General features: G+C 41.4%; 1 protein-coding gene across 3 annotated transcripts in view; it reads right to left on the bottom strand.

Annotated features, from left to right (window-relative positions):
- The window catches only part of LOC111151124 (kelch like family member 12), a 30,508-nt gene extending 18,771 nt beyond the window's left edge, over positions 1-11,737 (bottom strand). The window contains exons 1-4 of one of the 3 annotated variants that reach the window (XM_022508912.1): positions 10,798-11,034; positions 9,123-9,356; positions 3,705-3,858; positions 2,409-2,626 (exon numbers count right to left, since the gene is read on the bottom strand). In XM_022508912.1, the coding sequence (XP_022364620.1) occupies positions 2,409-2,626; positions 3,705-3,858; positions 9,123-9,317 (567 nt within the window). In that variant the 5' untranslated portion in view covers positions 9,318-9,356; positions 10,798-11,034. Of the gene's footprint in view, positions 1-2,408; positions 2,627-3,704; positions 3,859-9,122; positions 9,357-10,797; positions 11,035-11,201; positions 11,250-11,668 lie in introns of those variants that run through there. The other 2 variants (XM_022508909.1, XM_022508911.1) reach the window with 2 other exon arrangements.
- Positions 11,738-16,695: the final 4,958 nt, after the last annotated feature.

Raw genomic sequence — 16,695 nt, forward strand, 5'->3', positions numbered from 1 at the left:
CCCTCAGAAAATTCAGTAGGGAAAGGCAAAAAGAAAAAGCTGGCTAAAATTTGATAAGAGACATTATTAATACTATTTATTATATTACATAAAAATCTTAGTTTTAATAAAATAATTATCATTGGGTTTACAAAAGTATATTATAGGATTTCTTTAGCAAATTCCTTCCATAGCACTTACAAAATTTGTCAGACTTTGATTCTTTCCAATATTAAACTGAGGTGCCATGAATTTCTGGGCTCTGCAAGGCATTTTCTGGGAGCTACTAACTAGAGAATTTGACCACTGGAAATTAATGCTTTGGGCTTCAAAGACATCTCTAGCTCTTTATTGGACTTCTCACTCCAACTGTCAGCCTAACTACAGATCTCCTGCAGTAAAAACTCGGCTAAGCTACTGACACCGTAATTTAGCATTAGGATTGACCAACATCCTTCTTGCTGGGGTAAGTCGCTGAACCCTTGCCTGCCCACAGGTAGTTTCCCCTCTGCTAGGTGAAAAACAACTCCTTCAGGGCTCAGTTCACATGTCCCTTCTTCCCACTTTGTCCCACTCCCAGTCCCGTCAGGCATTTATCATTGGCCTCCTGCTTATGATCACCAACCTTTTTTCACTTCCTTTTTTTTTTTTTTTTAAGATTTATCCATTTATTTGACAGAGAGAGAGATCACAAGTAGGCAGAGAGGCACGCGGGGCGGGGGGGACAGGCTCCCCACTGTGCAGAGCTCCTGATGTGGGGCTCGATTCCAGGACCCTGGGATCATGACCCGAGCTGAAGGCAGAGGCTCAACACACCGAGCCACCCAGGTGCCCCTTTTCACTTCCTTTTGATCTACTTCCTTTTTATTTTATTTTATTTATTTATTAAAAATTAATATTTTTAACAATTTAATCACTAAATATTTATTAAATAAATTAACAATATTTATTAATTTATTAATATAATAATTTATTAATTATAATAAATTAATATAATAATTTATTAAATACATTAATAATATTTTATTAATATTTTAATAATTTATCTGCCTCTCCATGGCAGATAAATAAAATCTTAAAAACGGTCAGTTGTAAGACATCTAGAGAAACATTAAAAAATTTAAATATTAATATTTAAATTTATTAATAATATTAAATAAAATAAATGTTTTAATATTTATTAAAAATATATTTATTAAAATTTTTATTTATTTATTTTAAAAGATTTTATTTATTTGAGAGAGAGAATGCGAGAGAGAGAGAGAGCATGAGAAGAGGGAGGGTCTGAGGGAGAAACAGACTCCCTGCCAAGTAGGGAGCCCAATACTTGATCCCAGGGCTCCAGGATCACGACCTGAGCTGAAGGCAGTTGCATAACCAACTGAGCCACCCAGGCACCCCACTTCCTTTTTTTTTTTTTTTTTTTTTAAGATTTTATTTATTTGACAGAGAGAGATCACAAGTAGGCAGAGAGAGAGGAGGAAGCAGGCTCTCCGTTAAGCAGAGAGCCCGATGTGGGGCTCAATCCCAGGATCCTGAGATCATGACCTGAACCGAAGGCAGAGGCTTAACCCACTGAGCCACCCAGGCGCCCCCCCCCACTTCCTTTTTGATCCACTTCCTTTCTGATCTCATTCTAACTTAGAAGGTTTAATTCTTCTTTTTCTCTAACTTCTTCACTTTGAATAAGTTCATTACTCTCATTTATATTCTATAAGTTTTGTCTTTTTGTCTGTTCTCTACCACTACACAGTGAACTACTGAAAACAAGAACTGTATCTCACTCACTTTGCGACCCATAGCACCTGGCATGTATAGTTTATTGAGAGTATCTACTGCTGTATAGCAGAAAGTCTTAATAAATGTTTGTAAAATGAATGAATAGTAGAGAAGTGTTCTACAGAAATCTACTTTATTTCCAATTTCTACTTATTCTACACTCTCTTTAACAGTGATTCTTGGGACACCTGGGTGGCTCAGATGGTTGAATGTCGGCCTTTGGCTCAGGTTGTGATCCCAGGGTCCTGGGATCAAGTCCCACATCGGGCTTCCTGCTCAGCAGGGAGTCTGCTTCTCCCTCTGCCTGCTGCTCCCCTGCTTGAGCTCTCTCTCTCACTCCCGCTCTCCGTGGCAGATAAATAAAATCTTAAAAATGGTCAGTTGTAAGACATCTAGAGAAACATTAAAAAAAAAAAAAGTGACTCTTAACCATTGGGATCATACACTGAGGAAGGTGGCTAACTCCCTCCCATAAAAATGCAAATAAATTTGGCATATAATTTCAGGGTACTGAGTGAAACCTTTGGAACCAATACTGACAACTCGATTAAGGTGCCCTCCTACAGAAACACAGTAATTCCACCTTGTTTTTCCCAAGTTCTGTAATGGCCCAGTCTTGAAGAAACCCGAATACCAAGCCAGATTTGTACCTGAATCTCATCGCATTTGATTAGCTTTTCCACCTCTCCTTGACTTAGAAGAATGAATTCTTCGTGCTGTACCACTTCAGGAAAATGCTTCTGGCTAAAGACCTCAGCTGCTTGCATCAGGTCAACACAGTTGTGAGTTTCAGCAAAATCCCTGATACCCAGGCAGTTGGAGGGGTCCAACTGACTTTCTAAGAATTCACAGCAGGCTTGCTTCACACCTAGGACAAACACAGACAACAAACACTTCAGGGTACTTGACCAGGTGTGAACTGGTCTACATCCTTGGATCAAGGTATCCTCTCTACATATCTTCTCTACAAGGTAACAGAGGAATCCTGGCTCAACACTGATGATCAGATTAGAAATTTTATGCTTAAGGAATTCAATTTCTGTTTCATGTGCTATGTGACCTTGGCCTTCACAACTATGTCTCTGTTTTGGCTTTAAAATAAGTATAGTAAGACAAACTGTTTCTATGGACAGTGGCACAATTAAAAATGCCTATAAGCCTCTTGGGAATCAAGCTTTTATAAAACCAATCACAATTTAACATAACGTACCCAATTTCTACTCTATATGCAAACTTACTGAAAGACTCCTATGAAGGAAAACTAGAAGATACTAACACCAATCTTTTATTTCTCTAATCGACAAGTTCAGATCATAAATCTAATTTTACAGCTGTGCAATAGTGCAAAAGCTTCACACTGTTTTCAATCATGTATTAAAAAATGAAAATTTTCAACCATGTGTTTGAAAAAACTGAATCATAGAAACATCAGGGCAGATTAAGAAAGACAGACTGGGAATAGGAATGTTTAATCCTGTGAAAACATTATATACTTTCATTTTTGTATGCCAATTTAAATTTCCAAGAGATAGTTTACATGATTCAAAAATTCAAAGTACAAAAGGGTTTACCATGAATAATCCCTCGGCCTCCCTATCTACCTGGCCATCTAGTTCCTTTCCATGTCGGCCATGAATAGTTAAGTATCAGTCTCCTGTGTTTCCCTGTAGAGTTAGTGCATACATATATGTAAGAAAATGTGTCTATTATTCCCTCTTCCACTTTTTAAAAAACAGAAAAGGCATAAATACTTTCTTTAAAAGAGCCAAATACTCACATGTGGAGAGGTTCTTTGAAATTACGATTGAAATCTGATCTTTTGTGCAACAAGCAGTAAACATGAGTGCCCACAGTCCGCCTCCGTAATTTTCAGGATTAAGTTTACACCATTAATTTTAAACATTCCTAAGGCTACCCTGGCACGACAGCAACTTTAACACCCATACCTTTCAGCTGGAGGAGACAGGCTGCAGGGAGCAGTTCTTGCACATTCTCCACTGTCACGTGTACAGTTTCAGTGTATACAAAGTCCAACAGAATTTCCATAGTAGAAGCAGTTAAACCTTGAATATCAACATAAGGTTTCCCCTTCTCTGAAAGCTGAAGATTCAAAGGGTATGAAATAATGGTGATTATACTTCCATGAGATGAAGGCAGAATCTCATATCCAAGAGCTTGAAGGAATGTTAACATTAATTGAATACACAGTTTTAAAAAATTACGGTCTAGTTTGTTTGATTTGTATAAAGCAAATATGGCATGTATTTGTAGCTTTTCCTTTTTTTTTAAGATTTTATTTATTTATTTGACAGATCACAAGTAGGCAGAGAAGCAGGCAGAGAGAGAGAGGAGGAAGCAGGCTCCCCGCTGAGCCGAGAGCCCGATGCGGGGCTCGATCCCAGGACCCTGGGATCATGACCTGAGCCGAAGGCAGAGGCTTTAACCCACTGAGCCACCCAGGCGCCCCTGTTTGTAGCTTTTCAAATTGGGGGCAGCTGTATGTAACCCAAGAGCACACAGTGAGGTGACACCTTGGAATATCAATTTTACTAGTGAATAATTTAAAACACTACTTTCGTAATAAAACAAACATAGATCTATTACAGAATAGAATTCAACAATTCGGTGAACATACACTACTGTGCCCCTGAGCTTTCACGGTAAAACTCAAAATTTCAATGACATTTCATGCTCGTAGAGGACCCTGTGGCTTACAGCTCCAGACCCTCCAAGACTACTCAGTATTGTTCTGTTTGTCGTTAGACTACACTTGGTAATGATGAAACATGCAAGTAATCTTAAGGGGCCTCTTCTACTGGGACACTGAATATAACTGAACTTTTGATACTTTTTCAAAATATTGGATTGAGTCTATTTCGGGATTACTGAATTGTTAGTGGCATATTTAGTCCATAACTTAGGAGTTATGAGTATCAAAAAGGACAGATAATCACAGAAAACTTTGACCAAGAGTGGAAATCTTCAGTTTTACAGGACAGTAAACTACCTGGAAACTGATTACCTTATGAAAATTTTATTACATCTTAACCTTAGTTAGAAATTAAAATCACTCACAAAACTTCCATTATAAACTAAATGACTTTATCATCTTTGATTTCTCCATAAGCCCAAAATAATAATCAAGAAGTATTCTTGGGGCGCATGGGTGGCTCAGTGGGTTAAAGCCTCTGCCTTCAGCTTGGGTCATGATCCCAGGGTCCTGGGATCAAGCCCCACATCGGGCTTTCTGCTCAGCAGGGAGCCTGCTTCCTCCTCTCTCTGCCTGCCGCTCTGCCTACTTGTGATCTCTGTCTGTCAAATAAATAAATAAAATCTTAAAAAAAAAAAATTATCATCTACCAAAGCCAATAACAAAATCAACCCCTAACATTAAAAATGTCATTAGTGGGGCGCCTGGGTGGCTCAGTGGGTTAAGCCTCTGCTTTCAGCGCGGGCTGAGATCCCAGGGTCCTAGGATCAAGCCCCGCATCAGGCTCTCTGTTCAGCGGGGAGCCTGCTTCCCTCCCTCTCTCTGCCTGCTTCTCTGCCTACTTGTGATCTCTGTCTGTCAAATAAATAAATCTTTAAAAAAAAAGTCGTTAGTAATCATTTTGGAAAAATGTTTTATTAACATTGCAAAAAGTAAAAATATTTACAAACAGAAACATATAAGTAAATCTATTCCAGAAATTTCTTATTCAACAAACCATATTCCCATCAAATGACTTAAATATGAAAACATTTTGCTATTTATTAACTCAGAACAATTTATAGTATCATTTCACATTTATATTTGCTTTACAATTTTTCCAAGTGCTTCTTATTTCATATTATTTCACCTAATTCTCACAGCAACCTGGTAAAGATTTAGAGGTCTGGTATTATTCCCATTCAAAGCAGTTATGTGACTTAACCAAGGTATCTTAACTAGTAAGAGACAGCTAAAACTCAGGTCCTTTTGTCTCACTGAAATGATCTTTTCGTTGGACTTCATTCAAGGAGCATTTCAGGGCTGGAAGAGAACAATGAAACCATCTAGTTCAACTACTTTATTTTAAAGATCAACCCAATGAAGTTAGATGGTTGTCAAGGTTCACAAAGCACTGATAAGAGAACTGAGTCTTGGACCTAGATCTCTGGACCCTCTCCTTTGTATCAGCTACTTTTAAAAATAAAGACAAACCAGCTGGCATTTTCTTGCCTAATACCAGTTTTTAAAGAAAGACTATAAAATAATCCCTGATAAGAAAAAAGAAAGAATTCTTTTATAGAACTCCGTACCAATTTCAATGTGCAGAGAGAGCAAAGACAGGCTAATTTTCCTCAAGCTGACAAAGAACAGGATGTACAATATATAATTAGCAGTCAGCAGTCCTGCTCCATTAGTACCTCATGCTCAGCAGCTGCTGAGAGAACCTTCCTTACCCAGTTAAATGCCAACTGCTTCTGATGCTCCTGGGCAGTTACTGTTTCTGGAGGAAAACAGGACGTGATCGGTGATGTATTATACAAGAGCGTTTTACAATTAGCCTGAATTAGCAGGAATGATCTGGCAGGTTTCCATGTTTTTCCTACCAGCCATGTGACCCAGCATTGGCTCAGAGCATCCTAAACTATTTTGGCTTTGAAATTACAGAATATAAAAATCCGCATATCAGAGGCTGAGGAAGCACAGTACTTAAAATTTGTATAAAGCAACTAAGTAAGATTTGTATAAAGCAATGTGGCATATATTCATAGCTTTTCAAATATGGCATATATTGTTTAGGTCTAGAGTCAGAAAATTTAGGAGTAAACCCCACCTCCACCGTTTATAAGCTACGTGACCTAAGGCAATACTGGGGACCTTGTTTCTTCGTTTGTAAAATGAGATGGCAACATCTAACCCTAGGGTGAATGAGATAAAACCACCACTCTCCCATTCAGATCCAACAACATCTTCACTAAGGTAAAAAGATTAAATAAAATACTGATGGTTTAAAAAAAAATGTCTTTTAAGATTTATTTGAGAAAGAGGGAGAGAGAGCACGTGCGCATGCTCATGAGCAGGACTCGGAGAGGGAGAAGCAGGCTCCCCTCGGAGCAGGGAGCCCAACGTGGGGCTTGATCCCAGGACCCCAGGATCATGACCTGAGCCAAAGGCAGAGGCTTAATGAACTGAGCCACCCAGGTATACCCCGTTTTTGTTTTTGGGTTTTTTTTTTTTTTTTTTTTTTTTAATTTTTAAAGGGGCGCCTGGATGACTCAGTCAGTTAAGCCTCCAACTCTTGATTTCGGCTCAGGTCATGATCTCAGGGTTGTTGAGACTGAGCCCTGCATTGGGCTCCCCACCAGGGATTCTCTCTCTTCCTCCCTCTGTCTGCCCCTTCCCCCTGTTTACGTGCTTTCTCTCTTAAAAAAATTTTTTTTGAAAATAATGTTAACATAATAATGTTAAAATAATGTTAACATGAGATATTTCAGACACATGCATAAATACAGATACATGATATAATACACTGGTGTACTCTCACTCAAGCTTAAAAAACTTCAAGAGCTTGGGTGGCTTGTAAGTTAAGCATCCAACTCCTGACTTCTTTCTTTTTTTTTTTAAAGATTTTATTTTTAGGGCGCCTGGGTGGCTCAGTGGGTTGGGCCGCTGCCTTCGGCTCAGGTCGTGATCCCAGGGTCCTGGGATGGAGTCCCGCGTCGGGCTCTCTGCTCAGCAGGGAGCCTGCTTCCCTTCCTCTCTCTCTGCCTGCCTCTCTGCCTACTTGTGATCTCTGTCAAATAAATAAATACAATCTTTAAAAAAAAAAAAAAAGATTTTATTTTTATTTACTTGACAGAGATCACAAGTGGGCAGAGAAGCAGGCAGAGAGAGAGAGGGAGAAGCAGGCTCCCCGCTGAGCAGAGAGCCCGATGTGGGGCTCAATGCCAGGACCCTAGGATCATGACCTGAGCTGAAGGCAGAGGCTTTAACCCACTGAGCCACCCAGGTGCCCCCAACTCCTGATTTCTTGATTTCAGCTCAGGTGATGATCTCAGGGTTGTGAGATCAAGCCCTGTGATAGGCTCCATGCTCAGCTTCTCTTCTCCCTCTGCCTCTACCCCCCACTCCCATACTCTCTCAAATAAATAAATCTTTACAAAGAATTCAAGATAATTGATTTAAAATTTAAAAAACCAGACTTGAGATTTTGAAAAATAAAAAAAGTTGCAGTGCTCTCTGTTGTTTGGCTTTCTAAGAGCACTTCACAATATATTTAAGAGGCTTACTCTACATTTTAAGTATTCTGCCAACTACTAAAGCAGTTTAAAAAAAAAAAAGATTTCTTTATTTATTTATTGGGGGCGGGCAGAGAGGGAGAGATGCTTCAAGCAGACTCCCAGCTGAGTGGAGAGGACCAGGATGGAAGGCAGGCTCATCTCATACCCATGAGATCACAACCTGAGCTGAAACTAAGAGCCACTTAACTGGCTGAGCCACTCAGACACCCCTAAAACAGTCTCTCCTTCTTTCTTTCTTTCTCTTTTAAAGATTTTATTTATATATTTGACAGGGAAAAAGAGAGAGGGAGGGAGAGAGAGAGGACGTGGTGGGGGTAGGGGGGGCAGAGGGAGCAGGTTCCCTGCTGAGCAGGGAGCCCAATATCGCTCAATCCCAGAACCTTGGGATCATGCATGACCTGAGCCGAAGGCGGACGCCTAGCCAAGAGAGCCACCCAAGCGCCCAATAATACCTATAAGCACAACCTTTTTTCTTGTAAAGTCAACCTTTTCCTTATTCCCTTTAACTGCTTACACCCCACAGTCAGCATCTTTTTCCAAGTTATACTCCATACACCTATGCAGTCATGCAGTCATTTATTAAGTCCTCCTCCTCTCATCTGAAATTACTCTAACTCTATACTGGTCGCATGACTGTTGATTTTCTTCATATACTGTTAGGTGGAGTTGGATGAGGACTGAATCCTACTCTTCTTTCCTTCCCTCCCCATTATCCTCCTCGAATTCACTTTAAAATATTAGACTTTAGAAGGAGAAAAAAACCAGGAAAACAAATTTTAAAAATAAGTAAAATCTAGTAGCTGACATTTGCGTTTTGCCACATGCCAGACACTGCTCTAAACACTTCATGTTATTTTCTCAAATAACTGTCACAATAACCATATGTGATTGCACACTGCAAATACCCCTAATTTAGAGATGAGGAAACTAAGACATCATCTAAAGGCAGATTTTGACCACAGTCTGGCCACCGAACCACCATACTATAGAAATGTACTATTACATCAAGCTTCTACTATTTTATCCAATGAGATGAGACAACTACAAGGTTACAAGTGTGCGTTTCATTCGTGAGGCGGTGACTGACCACTTACCTCGCTGGTGAACATGGCACAGAAATAGTCGCTACAGGCAGCTAGCACGATCCGATGGGCAGGGAAGTCTTTCTGCTCTACTCTCAGGGTCACATCACAGAGGGTGTTGCTCTTCCGGAGAGAGTTCATTGAATTGAGGATGGATTTAGCATGAGTATTTGTCATTATGTCTTTGGGGGCCATAATGCCTCCCATCAAGCAATATGCAGAAGGAAAGAAAGGGGTCCTTGGATGCTGCAAGTATAAGAGAAAAAAAACCCAGAGCACACTTGAAGGACTAGCAAAATTAAACATATTCAATTAGCTATACAAATTAAGGCGGCTTCCTCAGACCCAAACACAAGTACAGAGTACTCCTACTACTGATCTTCCCACAACAATCTCGCCACAAACCCTAGTAAAAACAATCTCCTCTTCCTACAAATTCCAATATTGAGTGCCCCTACCACTTGACATTTACTATAATCAATACTTAACTGTACTTTAAATGGAAAAAAAACCATACATATCTTGCATATCTTCACAATGCTGTCACAGTCTCAAATGATAAAATGAAAAGATAAAATTTCCTAGAGGTGTGGTATCACTATTACTTAATATACATAAATAAAGTAGGTAAGTATTTAGAGGATAGGATTCTGTTTTATATATTTTTTCCCTATACTAGCAGGTGTACCTTAAATGTTTAGAAATCAAATGCAAGAAAATAAAGATTGTGTATTCAACTTAGAGCAATAAAGGCCACAGTCACTGAAAATAACTTTTTTCTAAAGACATATGCAAAGAATTATTATGACTTCCAAATATATCTGGATTTCTTCTTAAAATGACATTTCAAATGAGGACCCATTACCTATACTAAATAATGGAAATACTGCAAGCTTACCTATGGCTCTCACGTGATTAAGTTATTGAAGGTTCTACATTAGTAGCAAATTCTAGCAAATTAGTAGTAATTCTTCTATACTGAAACCAAGAGCCTAATTATTAGGGTAGAAACCTATTAAAACTCCACTACTAATTTCACTGCTATAGCCTGTCACTTGCAAAGTTCACTTACATGCATCAAGTTAAAAAAAACTCAGTAATACATTCTTATTAAAAAGACCGAATGTACTTTTTACTTTCTTGATTGTTGACAGGCTTTAGTGACCTTTTTTTCTGTTTCAAGGACAATTTCTGGGGAATGAAATGGGATGGTTATTAAGAGTCTATTTGGGATCTATAACTTTCTGATATAATCCAAGGGAAAAAAAAATAATGATCTTCAAGAGTCCACAACTCACAACCGTAATTTTTGAATAGCACAAACGAGATCCTAAATTCTCATCTACTTCTATATGCAGTTAGCATTATTTTATAAGAACTCTACATAAGCTCTCCAACAACCTGCAAGATCCATTTTACAGAATAGGAGGCGATTCGTCAAAGTATATGACGTTTTTCAAAAGTATTTTCCTTAAGTGTATTTACTTCCAACTCTGGAGAATTAAGAAAAAATCTGAACAGATGCCCATTTTCGGTGAAGATTTTCTGAGTTACCACAGGACTCAGCCCAGGACTGGATTTTACAGTTTGTGTCACAAGCGACAGTTAACCTTAATTCAGTGTAGTCTTCCTCCTTGGGCATTCCTGCCTCATCAGGCAAAACCTCAGCCCTATCTTTCCCTCTCACCTTTCTGGAACTGCTGTTAACATCTGAATAGAGGGGTTCCACCACGGAAGACTCGGGAGGAGGGCAAGAGCGGAAAGATGTCAAATTCTGGAGAGACTAAATTCCAGGTGGAAGAAGGGGAGGACTCCAGGTGGGAGAAGGAAAGACAGTCTTCCCTCCTGACAACACCGGGAACAGCTCTGGCAGTTCCAGGTGGAGGTCCTGGAGGGGCGCGGTCAGGAAGGGGCTGAGAGGAGGGCGCTCTACACTAGAAACGCCCCCGGCCCCGCAAGCCTCCCTCAACTCTCCCGCGTCTCCGCGTTCCAACCCGGAGGGAGTCGATGGATGGGGGAAGGGCCGTAAGCGGGAGCCAGGGGCTAGGAAGGGAAGGGCAGAGCTGCCTGCCACCTCCTCCTGCAACTCACCTCCGCTCGCCGGCCCACCCAGCCACGCCGGGCCTGTTCCCTGCCCGTGGGGATTGGGTGGGGCGCGGGGCCAGCAGCCGGCTCAGGAGGAGCCCAAGCGCTGCCGCCGCCCCGACCCGGAGGCTCTGGAGCCGTCACCGTGGTCGTCCGGGATCTCGCCTCCGCGGCCGCGCGACGTGATGACGTAATGCAACTCGAGACCCGCCCACCTCCCGGCCCCGGTTGCGTCACGTGAGCAGGAGGCATCATGTGACCTTCAGGTACCCCGGAGCCGGCTTCCGCCCACTTAGAGAAAGGCGGAAAGAAAAGGTGGGGCAGGGTGGAGTCCGGCAAGGAGGGGCGGGTGTACAATTCTCTGCCGCGTGATTGGCTGAGACCAGATTCTGCCCGACTCGCCCGAGACCCGGCGGATGGACGCGATTCCACGTTTCTAAACTCAAGGGCTGGTTGCAGGAAGCATCTTTTACCTGCCGGGTATTCAGGAACCCTCTCACATCGAGAAAACGCACGGGGGCTTCAAGTTTCTTTGCGTCCATTGTCCACAACGGCCTTATCCCGCGGACCAGGGCTGTGGGGAGAATCCTCTGAGTCTTGCGATCCACTGACCTCAGCATTCTCTGCATCATAATGGGCCTATCATCACCCTTGAGGTGGTTCTCCTCTACTTCTTGTGGTGCAGGACAAAGAAGTGGAAGGAACTTGTGGTCACTAGAAGTTGGACGCTTTGAGGGAAATTGCAAAGGATCGTATGGGAAGTCCCAGTGGTCATCATATCCCCCTCTTTCTCTTCTGCTGGCTTTTCACCAGCTTGCGAGTGCAGAGTGTTCAGTTTAGGAATTTTGTTTCTAATTGATTCTGGCATACTTAATCTTAGTGGTCCAGAGGGGAATGAGGAATTACCAACTTCTATGCATGTCCAAACTATTTTTGATGGTACAGTGCTTCTGCCTTATCCAGGGGGGATATGTTCCAAAGCTCCCAGAGGATGCCTGAAATCACAGATAATGCTGAATACTATTTTTGCTATGTTTTTTCCTGTGCATACGTATCATGAAGTTTAATCGTTAAGTTAGGCATAGTAAGAAATTAACAACAGTAGTAAAACAGACTATACCAACACACTAAAAGTTGTGTGAATGTGATCGTGCTCTCTAAAACTATCGTACAGTACCCACTGTTCTCTTGATGATGTGAGATGATAAAATGCCTACGTGATGAGATGAAGTGAAGGGAATGATGTAGACACTGTAACATAGTGTTAGGCTTCTCACTGACCTGGCCATATGTCTGGAGCATCATCTGGTTCCAGAGATCAGTGACTACCAGTAACCGAAACTGTGGAGAAGGGAGAACCACTGTACTGTTTTCCTTTGTAGGGCCTTTGATTTATGGATAATAAAATGATAGCCTAGTGGATAGCAATCTAATTTTACATAGTGTTTCCATCTTTTGTATCATCTCTCTCTGATCTAAAAGTATTCCTGATTGGGCCACCTGGGTGGCTCAGTCATTTAAGCATCCCACTCTTGGTTTTGGCTCAAGCAGTCATCTCAAGAGTCATGAGATTGAGCTCCACCTAGGGATTTGGTGCTCAGCAGGGAGTCTGCTTGAAGATTCTCTCCCTCTGCCAAGCACCCCCCGACCCCGCTTCTCGCTTGCATGCACATGCTCTCTCACAAATAATCTTAAAAAAAAAAAGAAAGTATCCCTGATTTACACATTATGGGTGGGCAAGCAGGACTGGCACAAGTTCTTTTGGGGGCAGTTGGGAAACGAAAATGATGAATGAAGATAACTTCGAGTGATTTTCATAAATTTATCCCTCATATATACTCATGCACATGTAAAATGATGTGTGCACCAGGTTCTCTGCAGATTAGACTGAAAACAAAGTACATCAGTAGGGAACTGCTTCAACAAGTGTGGTACATTCATATACAATCCAATATCATGAAGTTGTGAACAGTGTGTATAGGTTGCTATTATTTGTGTAAACATTTGGGGAAATATTAATACTCATATTTGCCTGTATATGTACAGAATTCACCTGGAAAGATACAAAATGTTGGTTTCTTTGGAGAGAGGAACTGGTTGGTCATGACACAGGGTGTAAGATTTTTCCCTCTATAACTTGTGCCTTTTGAGCTTTTCATCATGTGGATTAAACATACATCCAATTTAAATAAAAAGTGAAAATGGGGCACCTGGCTGTCTTGGTCAGTGGAGTGTGTAACTGTTGATCTTGGGGTGGTGAGTTTGAGCCCCATGTTGGGTGTAGAGATTAAAAATAAAATCTTTAAAAAAGCAGGGTGCCTGGGTGTCTCAGTTGTTAAGCGTCTGCCTTTGGCTTGGGTCGTGATCCCAGGGTCCTGGGATCCAGCCCCACGTTGGCCTCTCAGGAAGCCTGTTTCTCCTTCTCCCACTCCCCCTGCTTGTATTCCCTCTGTCACTGTCTCTCTCTGTGTCAAATAGATAAATATAATCTTTTAGAAAATCTTTTAAAGGGGCTCCTGGGTGGCTCAGTTGTTCAGCATCTGCCTTTGGCTCAGGTCATGATCCCAGGGTTCTGGGATCAAGCCCCACATTGGGCTCCCTGCTCAGCAGGAAGCCTGTTTCTCCCTCTCCCACCCACCCCTGCTTGTGTTCCCTCTTTTGCTGTGTCTCTCTCTGTCAAATAAATAAAATCTTTAAAAAAAGAAAATCTTTTTAAAAAAGAAAGTAAAAAGAATCCCATGTTTTCCAGATGCAAAATAGCACTTTAATGATAAAATGCCTAATTCCTGTCTGCTAAATTGAGAATTTTTCATGATATGAGAGGGAACTTAAAACAAAAAGTGGCTTTGTTTAGAATATGCCCACACTTTTCCCAGAGAATAAAAGATGGAGAAACTGCTAGCAAAAAAGCCAGAACACTGAGGGAGTTAGTTCAGGCTTATCCAATTTTATTCAGGGATACAATCTCAGCATGTTTTGGGTCTTTAAGTCATGGGGACGCTATCCTTTCCCCACAAGAATATTTCTAGTCATTTGGATAACTGACCCCAAACCCTATAAACTTATTCTGACCTTTTTAGGCCCATTCTGGAGGGCTAGGGCTGGATAGGGTGAGTCAGTCAGTCTGGTTCCAAACATCACCCTGCCTTTATGGTTTGGGTATTAAAGGGTTTCAGGAACAGAAAACAAAGAACTGGTCTTGGAACCCCAGATCAAGTACATAGAATATAGGTTGAATCTCTGAAACCAGCTAGGCAGGATCCATTGCATTTCTGTACCACCAAAGCATGGCAGACAAGAGAATATATCTCTTAATCATTCACTGAATGTCATCAAAACAGGTCCCCCGTTGCTGCTTTGAAATTCTTCAGTGAATTTGCACCCAGGTCATGTCTTCCAAGGGCTGTTTCCAGGCCCCTTTCTGGTTGATAGGAGAGAGAGATGCTAAAGCAGACCTTTTCTAGGGAAAACGGGACTCCATTGTCAGGGGACTCTGGGTCAAGGGCTTCTCCCAAACAAAGGGCTTTGCTGAAGCTTTCTTAGATTGCAAGGCAGTCGAGGATGGCTCTCCCAACCTTCTCTCCTTCTTTTCTTCAGTTGGGGGGGTGTCAGGATCGCATCACAGCCTCATGGCTCTCCCTGCCTTCTCTGGCTCCCTTTGTATTTTCTTTTACATATATGCGTTTCCCATAATAAAAATCCTTGTATACTTAATTTAATCTTGGAGAATGCTTCTGTGAGGACCAGACTGACAGAGTGTTCAAGAATTTCCTTAGATCTTATCCATTTGTAGTAATTTAAGAGTTTACTAATGTTCCCAAACTTCTATGTTTAAATTGAAAATGGATGTTCTAAGGATAGAGATAAGTTAGTCTCCATCCTAAATTTTAATTTATTGATAGGGAAGAGCTAAAGGCTGATCCTTTTATTCTTGGCTTTTCTTTAATCAGAGCTTGGCAGTGTTTTGCCATCATTTACTTCTTCTCTTCTAGTGCCTACTATACAGCAGGTCCTGAACAAGTATTTAGGGAGTGAATGAACTACGTGTATGCAGCTAGAGAAAGAAGATAATATTCACTTGCTACTAGTTAGCAGTTCTGATAAAGATAAGGGAGGATACAGAAATCAGGAGCAGAAGGGATTTTTAAATGATCCAAAGCTTTAGAGCATGGGGTTTAAGTCAGCATGATCTCCAGTCAGATACTGACTCCAAACCTGTCCATCAACTTCGCAGAAAGTCTTGGTCTTTTGGGACCTTAAGTTTTCCTTCCTTCCTTCCTTTTTAAATATTTTATTTATTTATTTGATGGAGACTCAGCAAGAAAGGGAACACAAGCAGGGCGAGTGAGAGAGGGAGAAGCAGGCTTCCCACTGAGGGGCTTGATCCCAGGACTCTGGAATCATGACCTGAGCGGAAGGCAGACACTTAACGACTGAGCCACCCAGGTGACCCATGGGACCTTAAGTTTCTCTCATCTGTGGATTGGGATAATGCTACCTACTTCACAGGGTTAGAGATAAAAAAGATATAATATGACATATGAAAAGTACAAAGATAACAATGTTCTCTCTTAGATCCTCTTTCCTGGATCCTACTACTGACAGATGATCCAACACCTACACACTAGGGTTCACTAATCGCTAGGGATCTCTGTTTGTCCGCACAGACAAAATGGATGCAGTCGGGTCAGATGCAGTCTGTTTCCTTCCAGCTTTATACTAGTGACTGCAAACTTAGCTGCTTCCAGGAGCTAGGCCAGTGACCCCAATGAGCGAGGGGCAGTGACGCACTGAGAGCACAAGCCCTCCATCAAGGGCATTGCTGGTACTGAGCAGCAGGCAAATGTTTGCACACTATAGGCCAAGCAAAACATGTTTGTGGAGGTTTGCAGCCTGCTGGTCACCAGTCTGTGACTTGTGATATCAGCTCTTTAAGGACTTTCTGAACTTCAAGTTGTTTTGTATTCAATGGATATAAATACTTCCGTATGTGCAAGAAAACACAACTATGGTATAAGGCACGCCCAGGTGGTTAAAAAGATGGGCGCCTGGGGGGCTCAGTGGGTTAAGCTTCTGCCTTCGGCTGAGGTCATGATCTCAGGGTCCTGGGATTGAGGCCCGCGTCGGGCTCTCTGCTCAGTGGGGAGCCTGCTTCCCCCTCTCTCTCTGCCTACCTGTGACCTCTCTTTCTCAAATAAATAAATAAAATCTTTAAAAAAAAAATGTAAGCGTTACTTTTGAAATATTCTATGGGCCCCTGTTCTAATCCTGTTCTTACTCTTCCAGAGGTAACTATTTTTTTTTTTTCTGAATTAACATTGCTTCTTTCAAGTTTTTACCATGTCTATATCCCTGAACTAGCACTAGTTTTGCACATTAATAGCTTTATGTAAACGCAATCATACCAGATGTATTCTGTGAGTTGCTTCCCTCCTATCCCTAATCTGGAGATTCATCCATGTTGTTGCTTGTCACTATAATTTTCACTGCTAATTAATGT

The sequence above is a fragment of the Enhydra lutris genome, unplaced genomic scaffold, assembly GCF_002288905.1.
Source record: "Enhydra lutris kenyoni isolate GAN:26980312 unplaced genomic scaffold, ASM228890v2 scaffoldscaffold25, whole genome shotgun sequence".
Taxonomy (NCBI): domain Eukaryota; kingdom Metazoa; phylum Chordata; class Mammalia; order Carnivora; family Mustelidae; genus Enhydra; species Enhydra lutris.